General features: G+C 40.4%; 1 protein-coding gene across 3 annotated transcripts in view; it reads right to left on the bottom strand.

The window, feature by feature from the left end:
- The window catches only part of spidr (scaffold protein involved in DNA repair), a 31,837-nt gene that overhangs the window by 11,477 nt on the left and 1,652 nt on the right, over nt 1-18,708 (bottom strand). For 2 of the 3 annotated variants that reach the window (XM_035170127.2, XM_035170129.2), the window contains exons 4-11: nt 18,404-18,580; nt 17,555-17,697; nt 14,872-15,107; nt 13,656-13,759; nt 11,617-11,836; nt 6,955-7,162; nt 5,818-6,062; nt 245-403 (exon numbers count right to left, since the gene is read on the bottom strand). In XM_035170127.2, coding sequence (XP_035026018.1) covers nt 245-403; nt 5,818-6,062; nt 6,955-7,162; nt 11,617-11,836; nt 13,656-13,759; nt 14,872-15,107; nt 17,555-17,697; nt 18,404-18,580 — 1,492 coding nt within the window. The remainder of the gene's footprint in view (nt 1-244; nt 404-5,817; nt 6,063-6,954; nt 7,163-11,616; nt 11,837-13,655; nt 13,760-14,871; nt 15,108-17,554; nt 17,698-18,403; nt 18,581-18,708) is intronic. The other variant, XM_035170131.2, reaches the window with a different exon arrangement.

The following is an 18,708-nucleotide window of genomic DNA, read 5'->3' as shown; positions in this document are numbered from 1 at the left end:
CCCTGAGGCCACCTTTCCACTATGTCATATCAGGAAGTGTCTATCACAGGTATTTACCCCCGGCTGTTGTCCAAGATGGTAAAGCAGTGAGATAAGATAACTTCACATATAGCAGGAATCCATATCATAACTCTGTGTTGGTCGCAGGTTGAAGTTTATCGATGGTGGTTGAACTGAAATTCAGGTGAAAAGCTATCCTCATCTAGCTCGGAGGGATGAGTGCAGAGAAGTGTGAGGGTCTTACCTCTCTCGCGTGACCCGCTGCACCACTTTGATGCCTCTCAGGACACAGGTCTTCCCCTGCCACCTCTGGCAGTACTGGAGGACGTCGTCCTTGCAGGGCAGGAGGTGCAGCTGGACCATGCTGAACATGCCATAACTGTCCTGAACCAGAACACACAGCCTGGAAAACACAATAAAATGTAGAGACAATTGACGCTAGTTTAAATATAAAGGTATACAGAGAATAGATTCTGTCTGCATTCAGTGTTCCTCAGCAAACCCCATGTATGCATCCTCAACGCCAAACAAAAGTGTCGAACTTGCTTCCTCACAATGTTTTCAAATGCAAGGTTTTGACTATTTTAATTCTACATTCTACACTTTTATTTGGGGCATTTCATTATTGATAGGACAACAAAAGCGTGAAATGGGGAGAGAGCTTTCAGAAGACATGCAACAAAGGACCAGGTCAGAATCAAATTTACAACTGCTCTTTTCTGGTATATAAATATTTTAATGTCACCAAATGTTACACACTGGAATTAAACAATAATCCAAAATTTTATGAACCTACATTTTCAACAAGTTGTCACTCTTAAAGTTTGAGGCAGTTTGGACGAGAAAAGGAGAAAGTTTAAACATCTGTGCACGTTCAGCTAATCAGTTGATTGTTTTTGGATAATTTGTAATACTTGGTCTGCACTGAGCATTTATTTTCCTTTGTCCCAGCTGCACCTTCACCCCACTGAAGTTGGATTGACAAATTATCAATTATAATTTGCAGTAACATTATATTAATAAATCAAAAATCGTATTAAATAAATACATAAATGGTTCCACTGCAAGTACTTCTGTTGAAAATACTATTCTAATACATTTTTACGGATCTGTATTTGTTTTATTTTGGTTTTGCTGATACATTTTTTTATTTATTATTGTTGATAAAAATAATTAGCCAATTAAACAAGTAATTATTTACAGGACTTAAATACCACTGCTCCCAGTGACACACTAACAATACACCGTGGAGTCTCAGTCGTGACATTTGAAAGTGTTAATACTAGAGGCTGGTTTGACAGGCTGCTGCTGACAGAAAAGACCTTTGGCCTACAAAGTTGTAAGGCATTGAACCGCAGTGTATTCCTTCAGCCTGCTGCTCCCAGAGGACTACTACAGGCTCCAGTATCTCCTTCAGTCAAGCCCAGACACAGCCCAGTACCAGCCCTGAGAGTAAACAGTGGAGTTCATATCCCTGGTTTGACAAACAACGTCCAGGCTAAAAAAAAAAACAGCGTGAAGGAGGAGTGTCATCATGCCCATCGTGCATGTGCATGCATGCACGCACATACTCCAGACACTGGGAAGGTTTTGAGACATTTTCAACCGCCTGATTGGGCCTATAACTGTCCTCTGTTGGTAAACATGGGGTCTGTCTGTGTTTGTCTTGAGGGACCTGGAAATAGATATCTAAATAACATTCCTGCCATAACTTCTGGAGGCGCAGGCCAACATTTTAACCAAGATTATTCCCAGTTGTTTGTTTAATTCACAATCCAAAATCAGACCTACACAACGTCCTATTAAAACAACAAGGACTGTTTGAATTGTGTTTAATGTTTCTCTAACTTAAAAGCTTGTGGACCAGTTAACATGAGGGCAAAAGTTCAACGTGTAAACTCAATGGACCCCTGCCCCCTTCACATGGATGATAGTTATCACAGAAGAGAGCAGTCATTTCTTAACATGCTGGACACGAAGAAAGAAGAGGAAACACCACAAAACACGCATTCCTCACATTCTTTAAAAACACACATTTCACACTGACAATTGAAGTGAGTAAGGTTGTTGAACCATGTCATAAAAATCATGATCAACAATTACGTTCATTATTGATACATCTTTTGATTAGATTTCTGATTTGTTGTTAAGTCTAGAGAAGGTTAGAAAGGGAGGTGAAATGGCGATAACCAAAGTCAATTCTAAAACTGACATAAAATTCTGACTGGTAAAAAAGTGAAAAAAGCAGCACATCTTCACTCGTGAGCAGCAGTAAATTAGTAATTCTACATAATAAATGACTCGGTTGCAAATCTAAATTGTCGATTTCTGAAGATTGTGAGCTAAATGTTTCAACAGTAGCAGGCGAGATGTTTAGTCACAACAAACTTTAATAAAAATCTAAAGCGAAGGGAAATGGCTTCACTTGAGAGATACATTATATTTTTCTTACAACAATAAAACTACACTAGGATAAATCAGTGAATCAAAAGTTGAACCTAGAATAAAAAAAAAAAATCACAGTTGCTAAAAGAGTTTCGTAAGGATATAAATACACTTTCACTTTTGGTGGAGCTGGTTTGAACTTGTAGAAACCTATGTGTGAACGCTGATAACACACTTGATGTTGACAGATGGAACAGATAAATAGGTGATGAGACTCAAGGTGGTACCAGCTCGACATAAACAACCACAGCTCTGTGTACAGTCCCTCCTTTAGTCGGTCACAGCCCCACTTCCTCACACAGCGACCCCTCACTCCCAAAACCTCCTCTGCCATTGGCCGGTTTCAGTCTCAGGCCTTTTTTCAAGAATTTGTTATTGTGAGTGATCACAGAAATTTCTCAGCACCTCTCTTTTCCTTCCAGGAACTACGATCCACAGAGTCTGTGCAAACACACACGCGCTCCTTCTCTCACACACAGCGACACGGTGTAAGCATGCAAGCCCACACACATGAACATTACTTGGCAACATACTTAGTAAGCGACCCGCGGATGCAGAGGGGCCTCATTGGCGGGGGGGCGGACAGGCGGGATTCCTTTCTATGTGCACCAATCAGTGCAGGCAGCGCAATAAACACGCTTGTAATAGGATCCTTGCAGCACATTGTGTTCCTTCTCCACAGAGAGAGAGAGAAAAAACTAGCCTCTCCTCACTTCCTACAAACAGTTAATCTTCTTGTTTATTCAACTCTGAATTTACGGGAACTTAACATCTTCTTCAGGCATAAATATCTACTGGCCTCGCTCCCCTGTGTGTCCACACAGAGGCTAAACAACAAAAGGATCAAATAAGCATTCTGACCAGGGAAGTGAGTCATACAGGCTGGGGACACAACAAGAGAGGTACAAACTGTCCCTGTGTTAACACAACATGAGGCCAGCGGGCTGCGAAGTAAACTATTCTGCTTTCTTCGTGCATACTGGAAAAGTAGAAAAGCAATATATTGTACAAAGTGCTTTTATTTCTGTGCAGCAATTCAGTCCAAAACCTATCATGAAAGGGAAGAACTGGGATCTGGTTTTTGTTTTTTTGTTCCTTTAACAGCTTGTTATATTATTGAATAAACAAGACAATAAAACAAAATGTAGAAAAGAACAGACGTTAAAATTAAGGATTTTCCAGACAAATCTGTCAAAATATATATTTCACCCAGATATTTTGAACTCAAGCCCGCGTGATCCCCTCCTAACCTCAGCCCCACCTCCATCCTTTCACTACCAACCAAGCCTGTTGAATCTGGTTGAGTTAGAGAGAAACAGAGAGAAGGGCAGGAGAGTTTCCGGTCAGAGGGCGGCGTTTGTTTACCAGTCGAAGAAGCAGCGTGGCAGGAGCGAGTGTCAAATTACAACCGCAGCTCATTTAGTCAGTTCACTTGTCCGGGGCTCTCCTCCCTCCACCACAGAGTGCCCCCCTTGGGCCCCTGAACTCTGAGGAAACCAATACTTTTATTACTCAGCAAAGAACAAAAACAATGAGTTCGGGGGGGGCCAAGCAACTTACTGGACCTGCTTCAAATAGAACGTTCACGTACTCATTAACTATAATGAGACCACTCCAGTAAACCTCGAAGTCATTTCAATATCACAGGAAACTTTGAGTATAAAACATACACGTTTTATCCAGGACAAACTATTCAAAGAAAATAAAAAGATATTCCATATTACATTCAACATATTTACACCTTGACGAATCAATATTTCGAGTTGAATGGAAAAAAAGTAAAAAGTCAAATTTGTCACTCGCGGTGGAAAACTGGCATAATTATCAGCCAATTCTATAAATCTCAGCTCTGCCGAATGTTTTAGCATCTTTTCGGTCATTGTTTTGGTTTCCCAGTCCATAACTTTGTCTCAGTCTCGCCAGTCACGTCTTTGTCGTTTTTACACTTATAACACAACTACCACCAAAACATAGTAAAAAATTACGCTACAGAGATGCAGTGTTTCCCAAAGAGTTAGATTCAGCCTGTGCCAGATTGCTCAATGAACATCCACGCAGTTCGCGACCAGCCAAGTGACAGGAAGAAAGAAAAAGCAGGTGTTAAGCCGTGGTTTTCCTGCATGTAGAGAAGTGCAGACCTGTCACAGAATATACACACATGTAAAGTGGCAAGTACTTGTGTAAGTTCTACCTGCCTTCCAAGGGCAGTAAAAACAATATGGATGTTTTGACAGTCCACCAACCCACCATCCCAGCAGGATCTCTCGTGCTGCTGCCGATGGCCAGTCCAACTGTGACAAACAGGTCGGTCTCAAACACAGCTCTACGTGTCCAACATGGACCGCTTCAGTCTAGGTTATTAATGGGAAACACTGGAGATGTATATTTTCCTCAGAACTCAGTGGAGAGCAAAACTATGCTTAAAGGAAAGTAAATAACATTATCTCAGTGTTGCACTTGTTGTGCTGCCACCAATTGGCCCCCTAATTAGGAGGTTTAATAGAAAAGTACATTTCTAGAACTGCAAGTAACACTTATTGTCAACATGGATAAATCTTCCTTTTAATGTCTTGATTCCTTGTTTCAGCTATGAAAAATGCCCACTCTAGTTACAACATTTCAAAGAAAAGCATAAAGCCGTCACATTTAAGAAGTTGGAACCAGAAACCATTTAAGTTACTCTCTATTCGACTAAACAAATTATTCCCTCTGCTCTATAAATTTAATTTTGTCCAATGAAAATTAATACAATGTCAAGGCTCCACCTTCAGATAAAGTCAACAAAGCTAAAATATATCAGAGTCAATTTCATACAACTGTGACCTTTTTGTAAAGCGAGGGCAGAAACCAATGACATTTTTACATCAACCACAAAACATACTTGTGGGTTTCTTGAAAACATTAAGGTAAAAAACAAACAAACCAACAAACAAAGTGTTCCACCCAGTGGGGTATGATTAGGCATCAGTTCAACTCTGGCTTGCTGGTGCATGAGATTCTGAAAACATCATGCTGTCTTTCCTGAGAATTGGCTTGAATCACTCACAGAGGGGCTGGATTCAATTAGAAGTATTTGTGTCCTTTGTCAAGCAATGCCATATGGCTTGAGACAATATGAGCACTTTGTGGGGCCTGCCGCTCTGTGAACAATAGCTCAACCACTGAGACTCATTCTGCCACTAAGGAGGAGCATGCAAGGCCTGAGACCAAGCAAACTAGCATGCGATTTTAACAAAGAGAGCAATTTAGACTGTGGGAGGGAAGCATACACAGCAGATAAAAATGCATTCATTTTCCCCAGTCGTTCTCTGGCATTAAGCGAAAAACCAAAGGCTTCACAGGGCCGCCAATTATCAGCTCGTTCAACAATACCTGGTTTTCCCTTGCTCTGCAGGGGGAGGAGCTGAGGAGGGCCTGGAGGGGACTCTGGGTTTGAGGCTGGACACAGATGAGCAGTCAGGCAGAGGGATGGAGAAAACTCTCTGGACCACCACCCCCACATCCTGCCCCACGGAGCCAGCCTGGCCCAGTCGCTCAACAGCTTCCAGGAGAGAAAGGCACTGCCCCGGAAATTCCCCAGAACCTTCAAAACTGCACAGAGGATCGGGGACAGCGACCTGAAGAGGAGACAAACAGGAAAATTAAATTTTGAATTTTTATATGGCCTTTGAAAGTATTGGTTAAAAATCAAAACAAAAGCTGCAACAGCACAGCCCTGCCACTGAAACCACAGATATACTCTATTCAATTAGACTCATTAGCATATAATGTAAACATTGTAATATTAGCTTACACTTTCTCTCTGCGCAACATCATGTATAAGCACACATTCCTAATTTAAATAAACCATTCTTTGTTTTGCATTTGAAATCTGTTGTAAAATTAGGGCGTGGCAGGTTGTACCATGTGTTTCAGAAGTCTTTCTCCATCACAACCACAATTGCTTTGTTCATGTATTTGTATTTTACTGCAAACAGAGATTTAGATGTAGGAAATCAATCAACCACATATGTTATTGATACAGCAGAGACTGAAAGCACTGGTAACTGATGTCCCAGAGACTCTTCATTGTTCTTGTGTTGATTATCGGAAAGTGAAACTGATCAACTCTGCTCTGCTCAGCACAGAGTGTGATTTAATAGCTATGAATTTATAAGGAAAAGTGAAACAAGCCCCCCGAGTGTGCAAAGATTCAATATGTTTTTTATAGAAAGAAACAGCTAAACCAGAGTAGAGTCATTTCTTATGGCCAGAAGCCAAACTATCTAGCAAACAACACACTGAAGCTGTCATCACATCACTTGGTGTCTTGGTGTGTGCACGTGCTTATTTGTTGGAGTGATGTTATTTTTCTGTCTCAAGGTAGCTTATTATGCACAGCAGTGACTGACAGGCGTTAGGAGGGTGTGACAGATTTAAAAATGTTTGTTTAATGTCAAAATGCTGCAGGGAAATTTGGAATTTAAAATGTAGAAGAGCTTGATTCTAATGATTCTGAACCATACACACCTTGGCATTGGCATCATTCTCCTCGGTGGTCCTGTGCACCTCCAGCAGTCCGAATATTTTACCCAAATAGTACGGCATGCACCGCCCTGCTGAGAGCACTCCTCTGGAGACGGACATGTCGGCAGGTTTGCAATCAGAGACGACTTTCTGGCTGAAGTGTGTGTTCAGAATAATATCACAGCTGAAGCCCTCTGTGGAAAGACTTTGCCTAAAAGAGAGAAAGTTCATTAGATTTAGAGTATAGCCGTTGTTTAAGTGCTTTTTTCTTTACTTTCTTACTTTTTTTACATGCTACACCTCGACTCTGTAATTTCTCATTGATTGGCCCAAAAGAATTAAGTGTGGGAAGCTGAATTCACCATAAAATGAAACATCTTCAAGGTATTGGGCTGTGTTGAGATTACACTGATAACAGATGCAAAAACACAGACTTTACATGGAATGGAATAGGCTGTTGCACAAACTTGAGTGGGGGGAACAGCTCCAGACGTTTGAATGTCAAACTCTGATAAGGTACCAACCACCTCCGCAGGTCTGTTCTCTGTGTACCACCCAGCATCGAGTACAAGTTCAAATACGCTAACCTCCTCCAAGGCAACTTCAGATACACAACAGATGTATCCGTCCTCTTTAGCGGAGGTACATCTTTTTCCATGTAATCGAGGTTCTTAAAAGGTCTATACATTGCAGCACCGCACCGCTTGATTTTAAACAGTTTCCAAATGTGACATCATCCATGGAAATATACATCAACACCATACACAATTTAACATGTTGCAGGTTTGCTGATGAAAGAAAATCAAAAATCAAATGCACAGACTGCGCAATGACCTCGGGTGCTCTTTTGCTCCCGTTTCATTTTTACCGTTGCCAGCTTAGGTGTCACTCGTCTGTTTGTGCCAAAATGAAAACTTTGAACTTCTCCTGAAAAACCACAGGGAACGTTTCTGTCTGTTCAAGTGTTTTACAGTAGCTCATCCAAATGAATCACACACCTGAGTGGTACAGAGACCTGAGAATACAAGAACTTGAATGGGAGCCAGATAATTATATGGCATAGTGTTTTTCAGTTTAGTTTGAGTTACGACTTAATTTTTTCCACACGTTGAAGGATAATGGTGTGATGATGGCTTATCACTGAGTCATAGCCAAGTGCACTACGTGACTGGAACTGCTGTACGTGTCACATCTCGTCTCAGACATGTGGTGATATGTGAAACAGGGAAATAAAACAAACAAGATAAGTGGAAAAAAATAGTTTGGATGTACTACGATAACAAGAAAGGAAAATATTAAGAAACCAAATTATTATATAAATACAGCTACCATTTTTAAGTTTAAAGGAAATACACCTTTATAAAGGTTATAAAGTTCTGTTCTGTTTAAGACTGGTTTGGATTTAATTTGAAGACTTTTTGGAACCTGTGATTTGTCGTTTTGTTGAATTGTATCATGTTATACTAAGAGATGATTCTAGTTGTTAATTTAAGAGCAATTTCTATAAATGGGTAATTATAAATATTGTGTACTAACACTGTAAATAAGCAGTGTCATTATTAATAATAATTTGCAATTATTATCAAATTATATATTTGAAAGATACATTTAAATAGACGGAGGTGTTTGGACTCAATACGAAACAGAAACTGCAGCCTCAAAGAATAAAATCAATATCTCTTCAACACTATGTCAAGAAAAACTGAAAAAATGTTTGTGCTTGATTTTATTAGTCTGTATATACAGTTCCTAACATCCGTCCTCTGTACATGCAGTACATACTGTATACTTTCCACTACAGGTGCAGACACGAGCGTGACTCATCCATTAGTCAGTCAACAGGAAATTAATTCACTGTTGACTGACAGTCAATCATTTGTTTGTTTTCAAATGAGCACAGCTTTTATAAACTGGTTACTCTTTAAATACTACGTAAATAAATGTGCGAAATACGTCCACAATTTTACTATAATAACATGTATTATCTGTTCGTACCACAGCTTTCATCCAAAGGACTTATGAGACAAATACATCAGAGCTGGAGTGCAGGATTTTATATATAAATGAATGTCCTTAACAAGTTTACACAATTCTGATTAAGCACATTAGTGGCAGGTAAATCTCTCCGTATTTCACAGTAAACTGGAGTTTTAAAGCTATTGTCTGAGGGGACATTCCTGTGCTGATCCACAAGTTGCAAAACTTACTTTTAATATATTTATTTAGGGGGTATTTTTGCCTATATTGATAGGAAATCATGAGGGTGAAATAGGGAGAGTGGAGATGACATGCTGTGATGGGCCGGGTCAGAACCGAACCTGCGACCACTGCAGGAGGGCTCAAGCCTCCGTACTGTATATGGGTGTCTGATAGCAATGGAGATGGCGTAGACTATAGCAACTAGGAGCACGGTGGAAATATAGAAAAGGCACCCAGGCAAAATTTCAGAAACAACTACAGTCTAAACTACAGTAAGCATCTTGCATTTGTCCTCCTCTGCCAACCTATCAAGCTGCAGGAAATATGGTCACAGTCTGCCATGGCCAGGCGTAATATAACATTAAAGTAAAGGTTATGTTGATACGTCAATACTATAATATATCAAATAATATAATAATACAACAATGACAGAGGCAAGTCCACAGAATACTTTTGCTTTAAATGTCTTTTCATTGCGTTTTATTGCTGCTTTTCCTTAAGTAAATCATATGAATATGTCTTTCATACATCACCACACCTTACACTGACTCATCTCACCTACAAACCCCCCCCCAAACAAACCCTCCCGTTATCAGTCCAATATCTGAGCAGAGATCTTCAATCAGTCAAAGATATGTCATTGTTAGTGGAGCAGAACGTACTGTTCACTAGTTCAGGTGCAACATCCGTACAGGAAGTGTGGCCCCGCTGTGAGCAGGTGAGTGGGCAGCCTGTCATCATCACACAGGTAGCCAAGTCAAGGAGTGGCACCGGCTGCTGGCGTCACAGCTCGTAAGTGAATAATCCATGCAGGTATGTCCGTTCAGTCCGCAGCCCACGTACGACAAGGCGTGGGAGGTGGGAGGAGTCAACCTACTCACTGTAGGAATTACGGGGGAGGATAAAGCCTCGAGTGTCACACCGGAAAGTCAGAAAAGGAATTTTACCAGCTACACTGATGCTCTGAATTCTGGGTTTTTCCACTATGACCTGTCCTGTAGCAGTTAAAGTAGGATACTCTAATATCTCTTTAGATAATATTTGGCCTCTCATCAACTTTTCATGGTTGTGATTTTTGATTTGCTATGATTCAGAGTTTTTTTTTTTATCGAGTTAAAATATTGATTGATTTAAATTTGGACCAAATGCTGTAACTTCTGTAAGTAATTTGCACAAACAAAGAGGATGAAAGACAGCCTGTTCACATGAAAAAGAATAAAAGGGTTTTTAAGGGTGGAGTGAGTGGGAGTGGGGGGGCTCTACTATATCTTGTAATTTCAGGAATATAACATAACATGGAAGGAGAGGTGCTAAAGCAAGAGATACTCTCAAAACCAACACATGTTTTCAATCTCAGCCCTCTGGCTCCCTCCACTCTCTGCTCCCAAATGCTCCAGAAAATAATCCAACAGTGTTTTTTCCCCAGCTTGCTGGAAATGACCTAACTACTGCCAGGAAGAGGAATGTGAAGCATTCCCTGGAGCTGTTTGTGACGTCAGAGCGCAGAGGAGGCCCCTGTGCTTCCGCCAGCCTGGATATTCCAGAGCACACTCAACCCCAAACTCCCAACAGCTGGAGTCAACTGTTGCTGCCTCGCTCCAACTCCAAAACAATCCCCAAAAACACACACATGACCCCCCCTGTGAGCCCCTCCGCTCCTTGTGTGAGGGACTGCTCCTCACATCTGGGCTCTTGCTATTCTCTCTAGTGTGAGCTGAGAAACTTATGTTGATACTTAAACCCCCCCAAATAATTATAACTTTTGAATTATTTTTCAATATTCAATGAATATATTAATCTGCAGTCCTCCTGTAAGTCTACTAAGCATTCTTCTGTGTGATTTAGCATACAGTGACTCAGTCTTTTATTGTGTAACACGCCTTGTAACAGTGTATTTTTTGTGTAGTTTTTGATCAAGTGCCCATAGATGATTAAGCGTAAAATAGAAAAATCACCGACCAGAATAAAGTTAATAATTTACAGAGGTATGTAACTCTACCCATCAGCCAGTGCTACTTTAGATAGATATATATATATATAAATACATAAATAAATAAATATATAAATAAAACATTTTTTCGTTGAAGAAAAACAAAAAAAGACGTCATCTTGGGCTTGTGACATTTTTTGTTTATGCCGTTTAGTGTGGGTTCTTCTTTACATTTATTTCTTGTATTTTGGGTTAATTATTCTTCAAATAATTTCACGACATGGAAATATTCTGCTTTTAATAATGTGTGTTGATATGCACATTTGCATACACTCTTTCTAACGCTTTATGAATTTTGTATTTACAAGTCAAAACCTGACGGCTGAACACAAGATGTCTCCGACACTGAAAAGTAAATTCTTCATTTGTGCACTGCAGGTTTCAGCACATGCATCAAAGTGCACAATCAGGGTCAGTATCCAGGTGAAGTGAGCTGACTGGGACTTTACAGGGTGAAACTTGTTGCTAGCGCTCACCATGGTGGGTATATGTGGATGATATCTCCGGCTGCAGGAATCAGCTGGGCGGCAGTCTCTCGGTTGAATAACACCAGCACATGAGCTCTCTCCTCAGAGACAGGGTCGCTGTGATGGTGGCCCTCTCCAGGAGGCCGCTGGTGTGCACAGTGCACCAGTTGCATGCTGCAGTCCTCCTTAACCTCCAGCACATCCAGCACCAGCACACCAGGCCTGTCCACTGGAGAGCAGAGCAACAACAACACAGATGTTCAGTGTGTGCCTGTTAAAGTGCGTGCGTACCCGTGCTCTCAGAGTCTTGCTCTCTGTGGGGCTCATTATGCATTATGAGAGTAATTCACTTTTAGCATTAAAACAATTTGCACTGCATAACTGTGAAGCTGTTACTGACTCAGTCTGAGGTGGATATAAAATTTGAGTCCCACCGGGTGAATGTGCAAATGCTTGGAATTTTACCACAGCTCTGTGTACTTTTGGCCCGAACAATAAAGTTAACAGAGATAAATCAAGACAATGCCCTGAAGCTATATATCAAATTGAGATAGGAGAGTAACTTGGCTGAATGCAAATGATGCGTGTATACTTGATTGCATTGAATAGAGAAAACTGAAGCAAGAGAGCTCACAGTTGTTGCAGTTTAGTGTCTGTATGTTAATCTCAGAAAGTGGCCGGAGGGGGAATTTTAATATGATAAGAGTGAATCATATCAAAGGGATCGCTAGAGAACTATTCGGTTTTAACATGCATTTGTCCAAACACGATTGTTAAGTGCTTAATTTGTGCTCAGTGCATTTAGGTCCCAGATTACAAAATCATCAGAACAAGGTCGGGCAGCAGACCAGAACGAAACGATAGTGCACCAGTCCTCCATTTTACCTATAATGACCTGATAAATCAAAGTAAACAAATCCTGCTTCATGTGAATGTGCAAGTAGTATTACATCACACACCAAAATTACTACAGCAGAGATAAACAATTGTCCTATAACATTATTAACCAGTTTGGTAGCAGTGTTTATTAATAGGAATGTGCCAGAGAATCATCTGAAAAAGTCTGATTATGCACAAAACTACATTCACACATGTACAAAGAAATGATGAACTATTTGTTCACATTAAACGCAGGCAAAGTATTCATTCTCTGATCTAGCTGAAAGGAATATTTGTCATCATACTCTAACCGAATAAAGATCAACCCTGTTCCGAAACATGAACCGGATCAACACCAAATATCACCTGTTCATTAATATTAGCACTCTAAAGATGCCAGGTAAAAATCTCAGCTTTTTTTCATTAAAAAAGCCCACCATATCTAACAATGTTACATAAAGACCAACACCACATCATTCCACCAAGTTTTGTGGAAATCTGTCGCGCAGTTTTTGCGTACTTTTGCTTATAAATGGACAAACAGGGTGAAAACATTATCTCCTTGGTGGAGGTATTAATTTAATTAATTTCTTGGAGAACAGCATCTGATGTAAATTGATCCAAAACTCAATGTAAACAGAATCTGGAATCTTCAATACAAAAATAGAAACACCAAATATTTATCAGATTAAAAAGAATAAACCACATTAAACACAATAAACTTGTTCTTCACACTCATCAAACCATCGAGTGACCACAAACTCTTAAGCAGCATCATGTGGGTGTTTTCATTTTCCACAGTCAACTGTCACAATCAAGCTGCTGCTTGTGTCCTATTATAAACAGATAGGAAACATCAAGAGAGCACAAGTGGTTTGGTACACCACGGAAAGAAACAAAAAAAAGAACTAGGTAAGCAGTTTCCTGTCACCTACTGATGTAGTTCATGACCTACAGCCAGCACTTCCTCCTCAGTGCGGCCTCTCCATATAATGTTTTTTTTTTTTTTTAAATCACACCTGCTTCATCCCACTCACAAATCAATGTTCATTGTTAAACTTGAATGGGTAGTCAGGGTGTGTGTGTGTGTGTGTGTGTGTGTGTGTGTGTGTGTGTGTGTGTGTGTGTGTGTGTGTGTGTGTGTGTGTGTGTGTTCTAATGTGGATCACCTGATGTTGTTGTTGAGGTGTCAGAAATTGACTGGTGTCTCCAGAAGCTAATAGCTGACCTCTGTCTGCACTGGAGTCGATTCAGCCTCTCAGCAAGACCTCCGCTGTGCGACACACACACAGATGCACATGTGATTAACTTGCACAATGCAAAGCTGTTTATCTCAAAGAAAGTGACGATTTTGTGATGCAGACACAAAGCTGTCAAAGACTACTGATAGTCATCTGTCAGATTGAGAGGGCTTGGAGATGGAATGACATTTAGCACCCAAACCGTGACACCAGGTGTCCCTTTCATCAACAGCTCTGGTGGGGAAACTTTACAGCCTAAGTTTGGCTATCAGCTTTGGCAGCAAGCAATACATCTTTTCTACTATGTCGGCTTCTATTATGAAGCAATACACTACAGCACTTAATATACACCCCCCTCCGACCGCCTTATGCAACACAGGCCTGCCAGAAACTGTATATTTATGAAAATGATAATGTTTGATACAAAACTTTATTGAAACTTTTTGAGAGGCATTACTTCAAGTTTACGTTTACAACATCACAGGTCTAAGAGGTTAGAGTTTGTGGGGATGTTGTGCTGGAGTGTGTGTATCGAAAATGTGTTTCTAATATTCGTTCCCCCTCGTGTTTGTAAATGGGGAGAGCAAAACATTAGAAACACATTTCAGTATAAGCAGGTCAGTTCAACACCACTGCAACCTACACCCTGAATAATAAACACATAGTTTAATTAATTAAATCAAACCTGAATAATATTATCTTTGCAAATGTAAAGATTGTGGATGAGTTTTATTGGATTGCATGAGATTTTACATGTGTATCCAATAGTGGCAACAGAATGTGTATGTATTATAGCGCACTGAGAAGATGTAATTATGACTTTAACAAGCAGGTTGGACATTGGCCAGACGTGACTGATCCATTTTATTAGACACAGTGTCATATGTCATTAAACAGTTCTACTCCATCATCAATAAGCCTTATCAGGAAGTTGACTAAGAGGTTTTTTGTCCCACAACGATCCCTGACCTCATGTCACCTTATATTGAAATTATCCCAATGAGTTAATACATATTTCAAATTTGGGAAAAAGGGAATATTAATATTAGATCCAGAATTAAAACACCCTGAGCGGAGATATGAAAATTGGTGTCACAAGAGGAAAAAGTTGGATCTACGCATCTCTAATGTGCAGAAATCTAACCTTTGGAACTTTCTTCTCTTTTTAGCCGAGTCTTCTGGAGTCTTGGACTGCCGGTCAAGCTGTTTCTGAGGTGTCTGCAGCATTGCCTGAGCGGATCTGACCCAGTCACCGACTGACCTTCTGCTGCCCTCACCAGTTTGAAGAGAAAAGCTCTCGGAGTCCAGGCGGCTCTCGGTCATCGAGTCACCGATACTTTCTCCATCAGACACGTAGCCTGAGATCTCAAGCTCTGTCACCTAGGGATAAAAGGAGTAATTAGCGATTAATTAAGTGATAATAACGAAAGTAATAATTTGACCTAGTTTTGAAATGTCATTTTCAGTGTTGAATGACAAATACACTTTGAATCAGGGGGATAATAAAATGTTTTAAATGACCTCAGCACTCTAATGATGAGTTAATAAGATCAATAAACTGAGTGATGTGGGTGGTTGTGGTACACTGACACACTGACAGGCTGACTAATAAACAAGATATGGTAACAAAACAATCTTTTTGCTGTATCACCGCTCGCTGCACCTGAGGGAATCAGCTCTCATGGAAAAATCCATGAGAAACCTGAGTTCCTGTCATGTGCTGACAAGACCAGCATACCAGGCTCTGTCAGCCAACATGCTCTCTTATTTGAATCAACTTGACCCTGCTTGGCAGCGTGCCAGCAGACGTCACACTCCAACCCAGCCACAGAGAGAAAGGAACACTATGTCCCTGGCCAAGGCTCAAAAATGTTTTCACCCGGCACTGAAAGCATTGTAAGTGCTCTTCTCCTAGCAGCTTCATGCACTCGCATGTTTTCCTGAACAAACAGTAGTAAAACTACGCTTATAGTCTCCGTCGGTACAGCCCTGATCTAGCGAGAAGCTGATGTGGTGGTGGAGGCTTGTTCTTGAGGGACTCAAAAGGACGCAGCAACACGTTTCGTTTGGGAAGTGGGCCTCAGAGCTCCGCCTATCCACTCGCAGTGCTATCACAATAACACAGAAATCTGGCAGACATATGTCAAGTGAGTCAGCCATGCATTTATCTGGAGTAATAAACTCTGACTTGGATTGCGATCTTCCCCCTCTCCATCCTGCTAGATCCGGTTCGATTTACAGTTGGCTGTATAGAAGTAAAAGTCAAACTAGGTCTCTCCATCCTGATGTTCTAATGAAATCAATATAATAAAACACTGCAATATAATGATAAATATGCACATTATAAATCCACCTGCTACATAGCTAAATGCTTATTCAATTAAATATGCTCTAATCAACCTGCTGCACATGCATTCATTTCAGTATCTGAAAAACTTTAGTCTGTCTTTCTCGTGGGCCTCTGACCTCCAGCGTCCTGTTTGGTGATTTAAAATCGTATGTGACACTAGAGCTGATAGCAGCAAATAAACTGCGACAAAAGGAAGTAGCTGGGTCTGTGGGAGTGATGTTAATCTGTCAACAGGCTTCCTCTCCACAAACAGCCTGCAAACTCGAGTGCACTGTCAAAACATGGTCGTTACTTATATTCACCATTTGTTTGAAAGCGTGATTAATTGACTTTAATTAGTGGGTACAGTCTAATACACTGATGAGTCAGATGTTTTCTTAAACCCGAGCTATCCTTTTCAATGACACTTTGAAGGAAGCACAATCTCGACATCCATCCGACCACATCCGTCCGATCACTGCACTTCGTTATGTGTGCTGTGACAAGCCCTGTGTACCGTGTGGTCTCGGGCCTGAGCACCTTCACCACTCCTTGTACATTCTCTCCAAGCGAGAGCCCTGCCTTTCACAAACACTGCTCCTGAATAACTCCTGAGAAGAATAGTTAATCAAAGTCTTCAGATTGTGCAGCGAAGCCCACAAATGATTGACACCAAAGATAACACCATTAAATAATAAGTAATAATTTAGACATTTTTTGCTTGAGATAATCTTAAAAGTCACTAATGTAAAATGTTTTTTTTTTCTGTTAAACTGCATTGAAACTCTGCAATGTCCCTACTTCCTTCCCTAATTCTTAACACATCTGGATTTCAAAGGATCTTCCGTCTTCATTAGAATGAAAACATTTCTTCCCTTATGTGTAGATATCTGCATCTGAGGAAAAGAATGAGTGGCAACTTGCCCTCCACACTCAGTCAGCGTTTTATTGCAACCTCTGCTTGTGAACTTTGACAGTTTGGAACATGACTGAAGGAAGTGCTCAGTGCAGCTGCTGGTGTCAGGCCATTTGAGGACATTTAAAAATAAGAGAAATACTCCATCTAGTGGAGAAAGGGAAATTAAAACTAAACTGAAGTCACTAAAGAAACTGTTGCATGAAGTCTTAAAATAAACAATACCTTAAATATAATTTTACATTTTACAAGGAAAGAGCATGAATCTGTCTTTAATGCTGTGTAAGTTAAAGTTAAAAAATAAAAGTCATTAGGTTTAATGCACATAGTGAACAGAGTATGATGTGGTGTGTCACTGGACTCTGTGAAAAGTACTGACACACTTATACCCTGTAGATGACTACATGGACTTTTAATTTGAAATACCATAAATCAGTTAGAGAGAAAGAAAAGTAGCTACATACAGCTTAAGAAAGGGTATGGCCCCACCTAGTGTCCTTAAATACAAATGACAACATTGAGACAACAGAAAATGTCTTTGTTCTATCACTTCCACAATCTGAGTAAGTGCAGTTCACTCACGTTTGTTGGTTTGGGCAGTAAATCTGGTGGCTGTTGTTCGAGAGACTCTGATTCACAGTCAGAGATTTGTTGCCCGCTGTCCTTTTCAACATCCTCCTTAGACTCATCCAGATCACTGTCTGTGTCTATGGCAGGGAGGTCCTCTGAAGAGAAGAAAAAAGAAAAGAAAAGATGACAATCAATGATAATCAACAGCATAACAAGTGAGAAAACTCAGGAAAAAAGCTAATGTGAAGACTTTGAGTTTAACAAATTGTTCACATTTTCTGAACTATCCACTTACCCGCTTTCTTGCAAACACTTGAAACGATTTATTAGCACAACACAAAGTCCAGAAATGAGGAAACAGTTCACCTGGCTCTGTCCAAAGGCAACAAAATACACTACCAACACCAAGAGGTCTCAACTTAACATGTAGTATCTCATCTGTTAAATCACTCAAGAACCAAAGGGTAATAACAACAAGTTGTGGTTTTGGGGGGGGTGGAACTATTTCCTTGGCTACATTACCTGGAGACTCTGCTGGTTGCCAGACAACCTCACAGTGAAAAACAAAACTCACCATAGTTACAGTCAAGAAATATTCACATGAATTTATATTTAACTTACAGAGAAATGAGTGGCATCAATATTCTCATCTATCTGTTGATATGGAAACAAATAAACATATTTCCCTAAATATTGATCTTTTCCTTTACAAATATTTTGACAGCCTGCCTAATGTCAGGAATAAGTTTTCAAACTCAGATGGTTAAACGCGACCTGGTGTAGAGTTCAACTTAAAACAAGTTCACCCTCACAGTTCAAACAAGCCAGTATCTCCAGGACCTCGGGATTCAGTTCCATTACCTTTATCAGTGCTGAGCATGCACAGTTCTCTGGTGTAGGACTGAATGGGAGCCACAGATCTCCCTGGTCTAGGAGGACGTGGTTGCTTCTGGGTCTCATCGTCAGATTGTTCACCGTCACTGGAGCTCCACGCAATGTGCACCGGGTCCTCACTACAGTGACCGGCATTGGTCTGCACTAGGCAAACACATAAATAAGGGGGTAATATCATAGTCATAAAATATAAATGAAACTTGTGTCAATATAATATCAACTTTTCATTGCAGCTACCAAAATGTTATATTATTTGTTCCCTTATGGAGAAA

Source organism: Hippoglossus stenolepis, chromosome 11 (genome assembly GCF_022539355.2).
Source record: "Hippoglossus stenolepis isolate QCI-W04-F060 chromosome 11, HSTE1.2, whole genome shotgun sequence".
In the NCBI taxonomy this organism is placed as follows: domain Eukaryota; kingdom Metazoa; phylum Chordata; class Actinopteri; order Pleuronectiformes; family Pleuronectidae; genus Hippoglossus; species Hippoglossus stenolepis.
The sequence above is the reverse complement of the archived record's forward strand: the minus strand, read 5'-3'. Positions and strand labels throughout refer to the sequence as shown.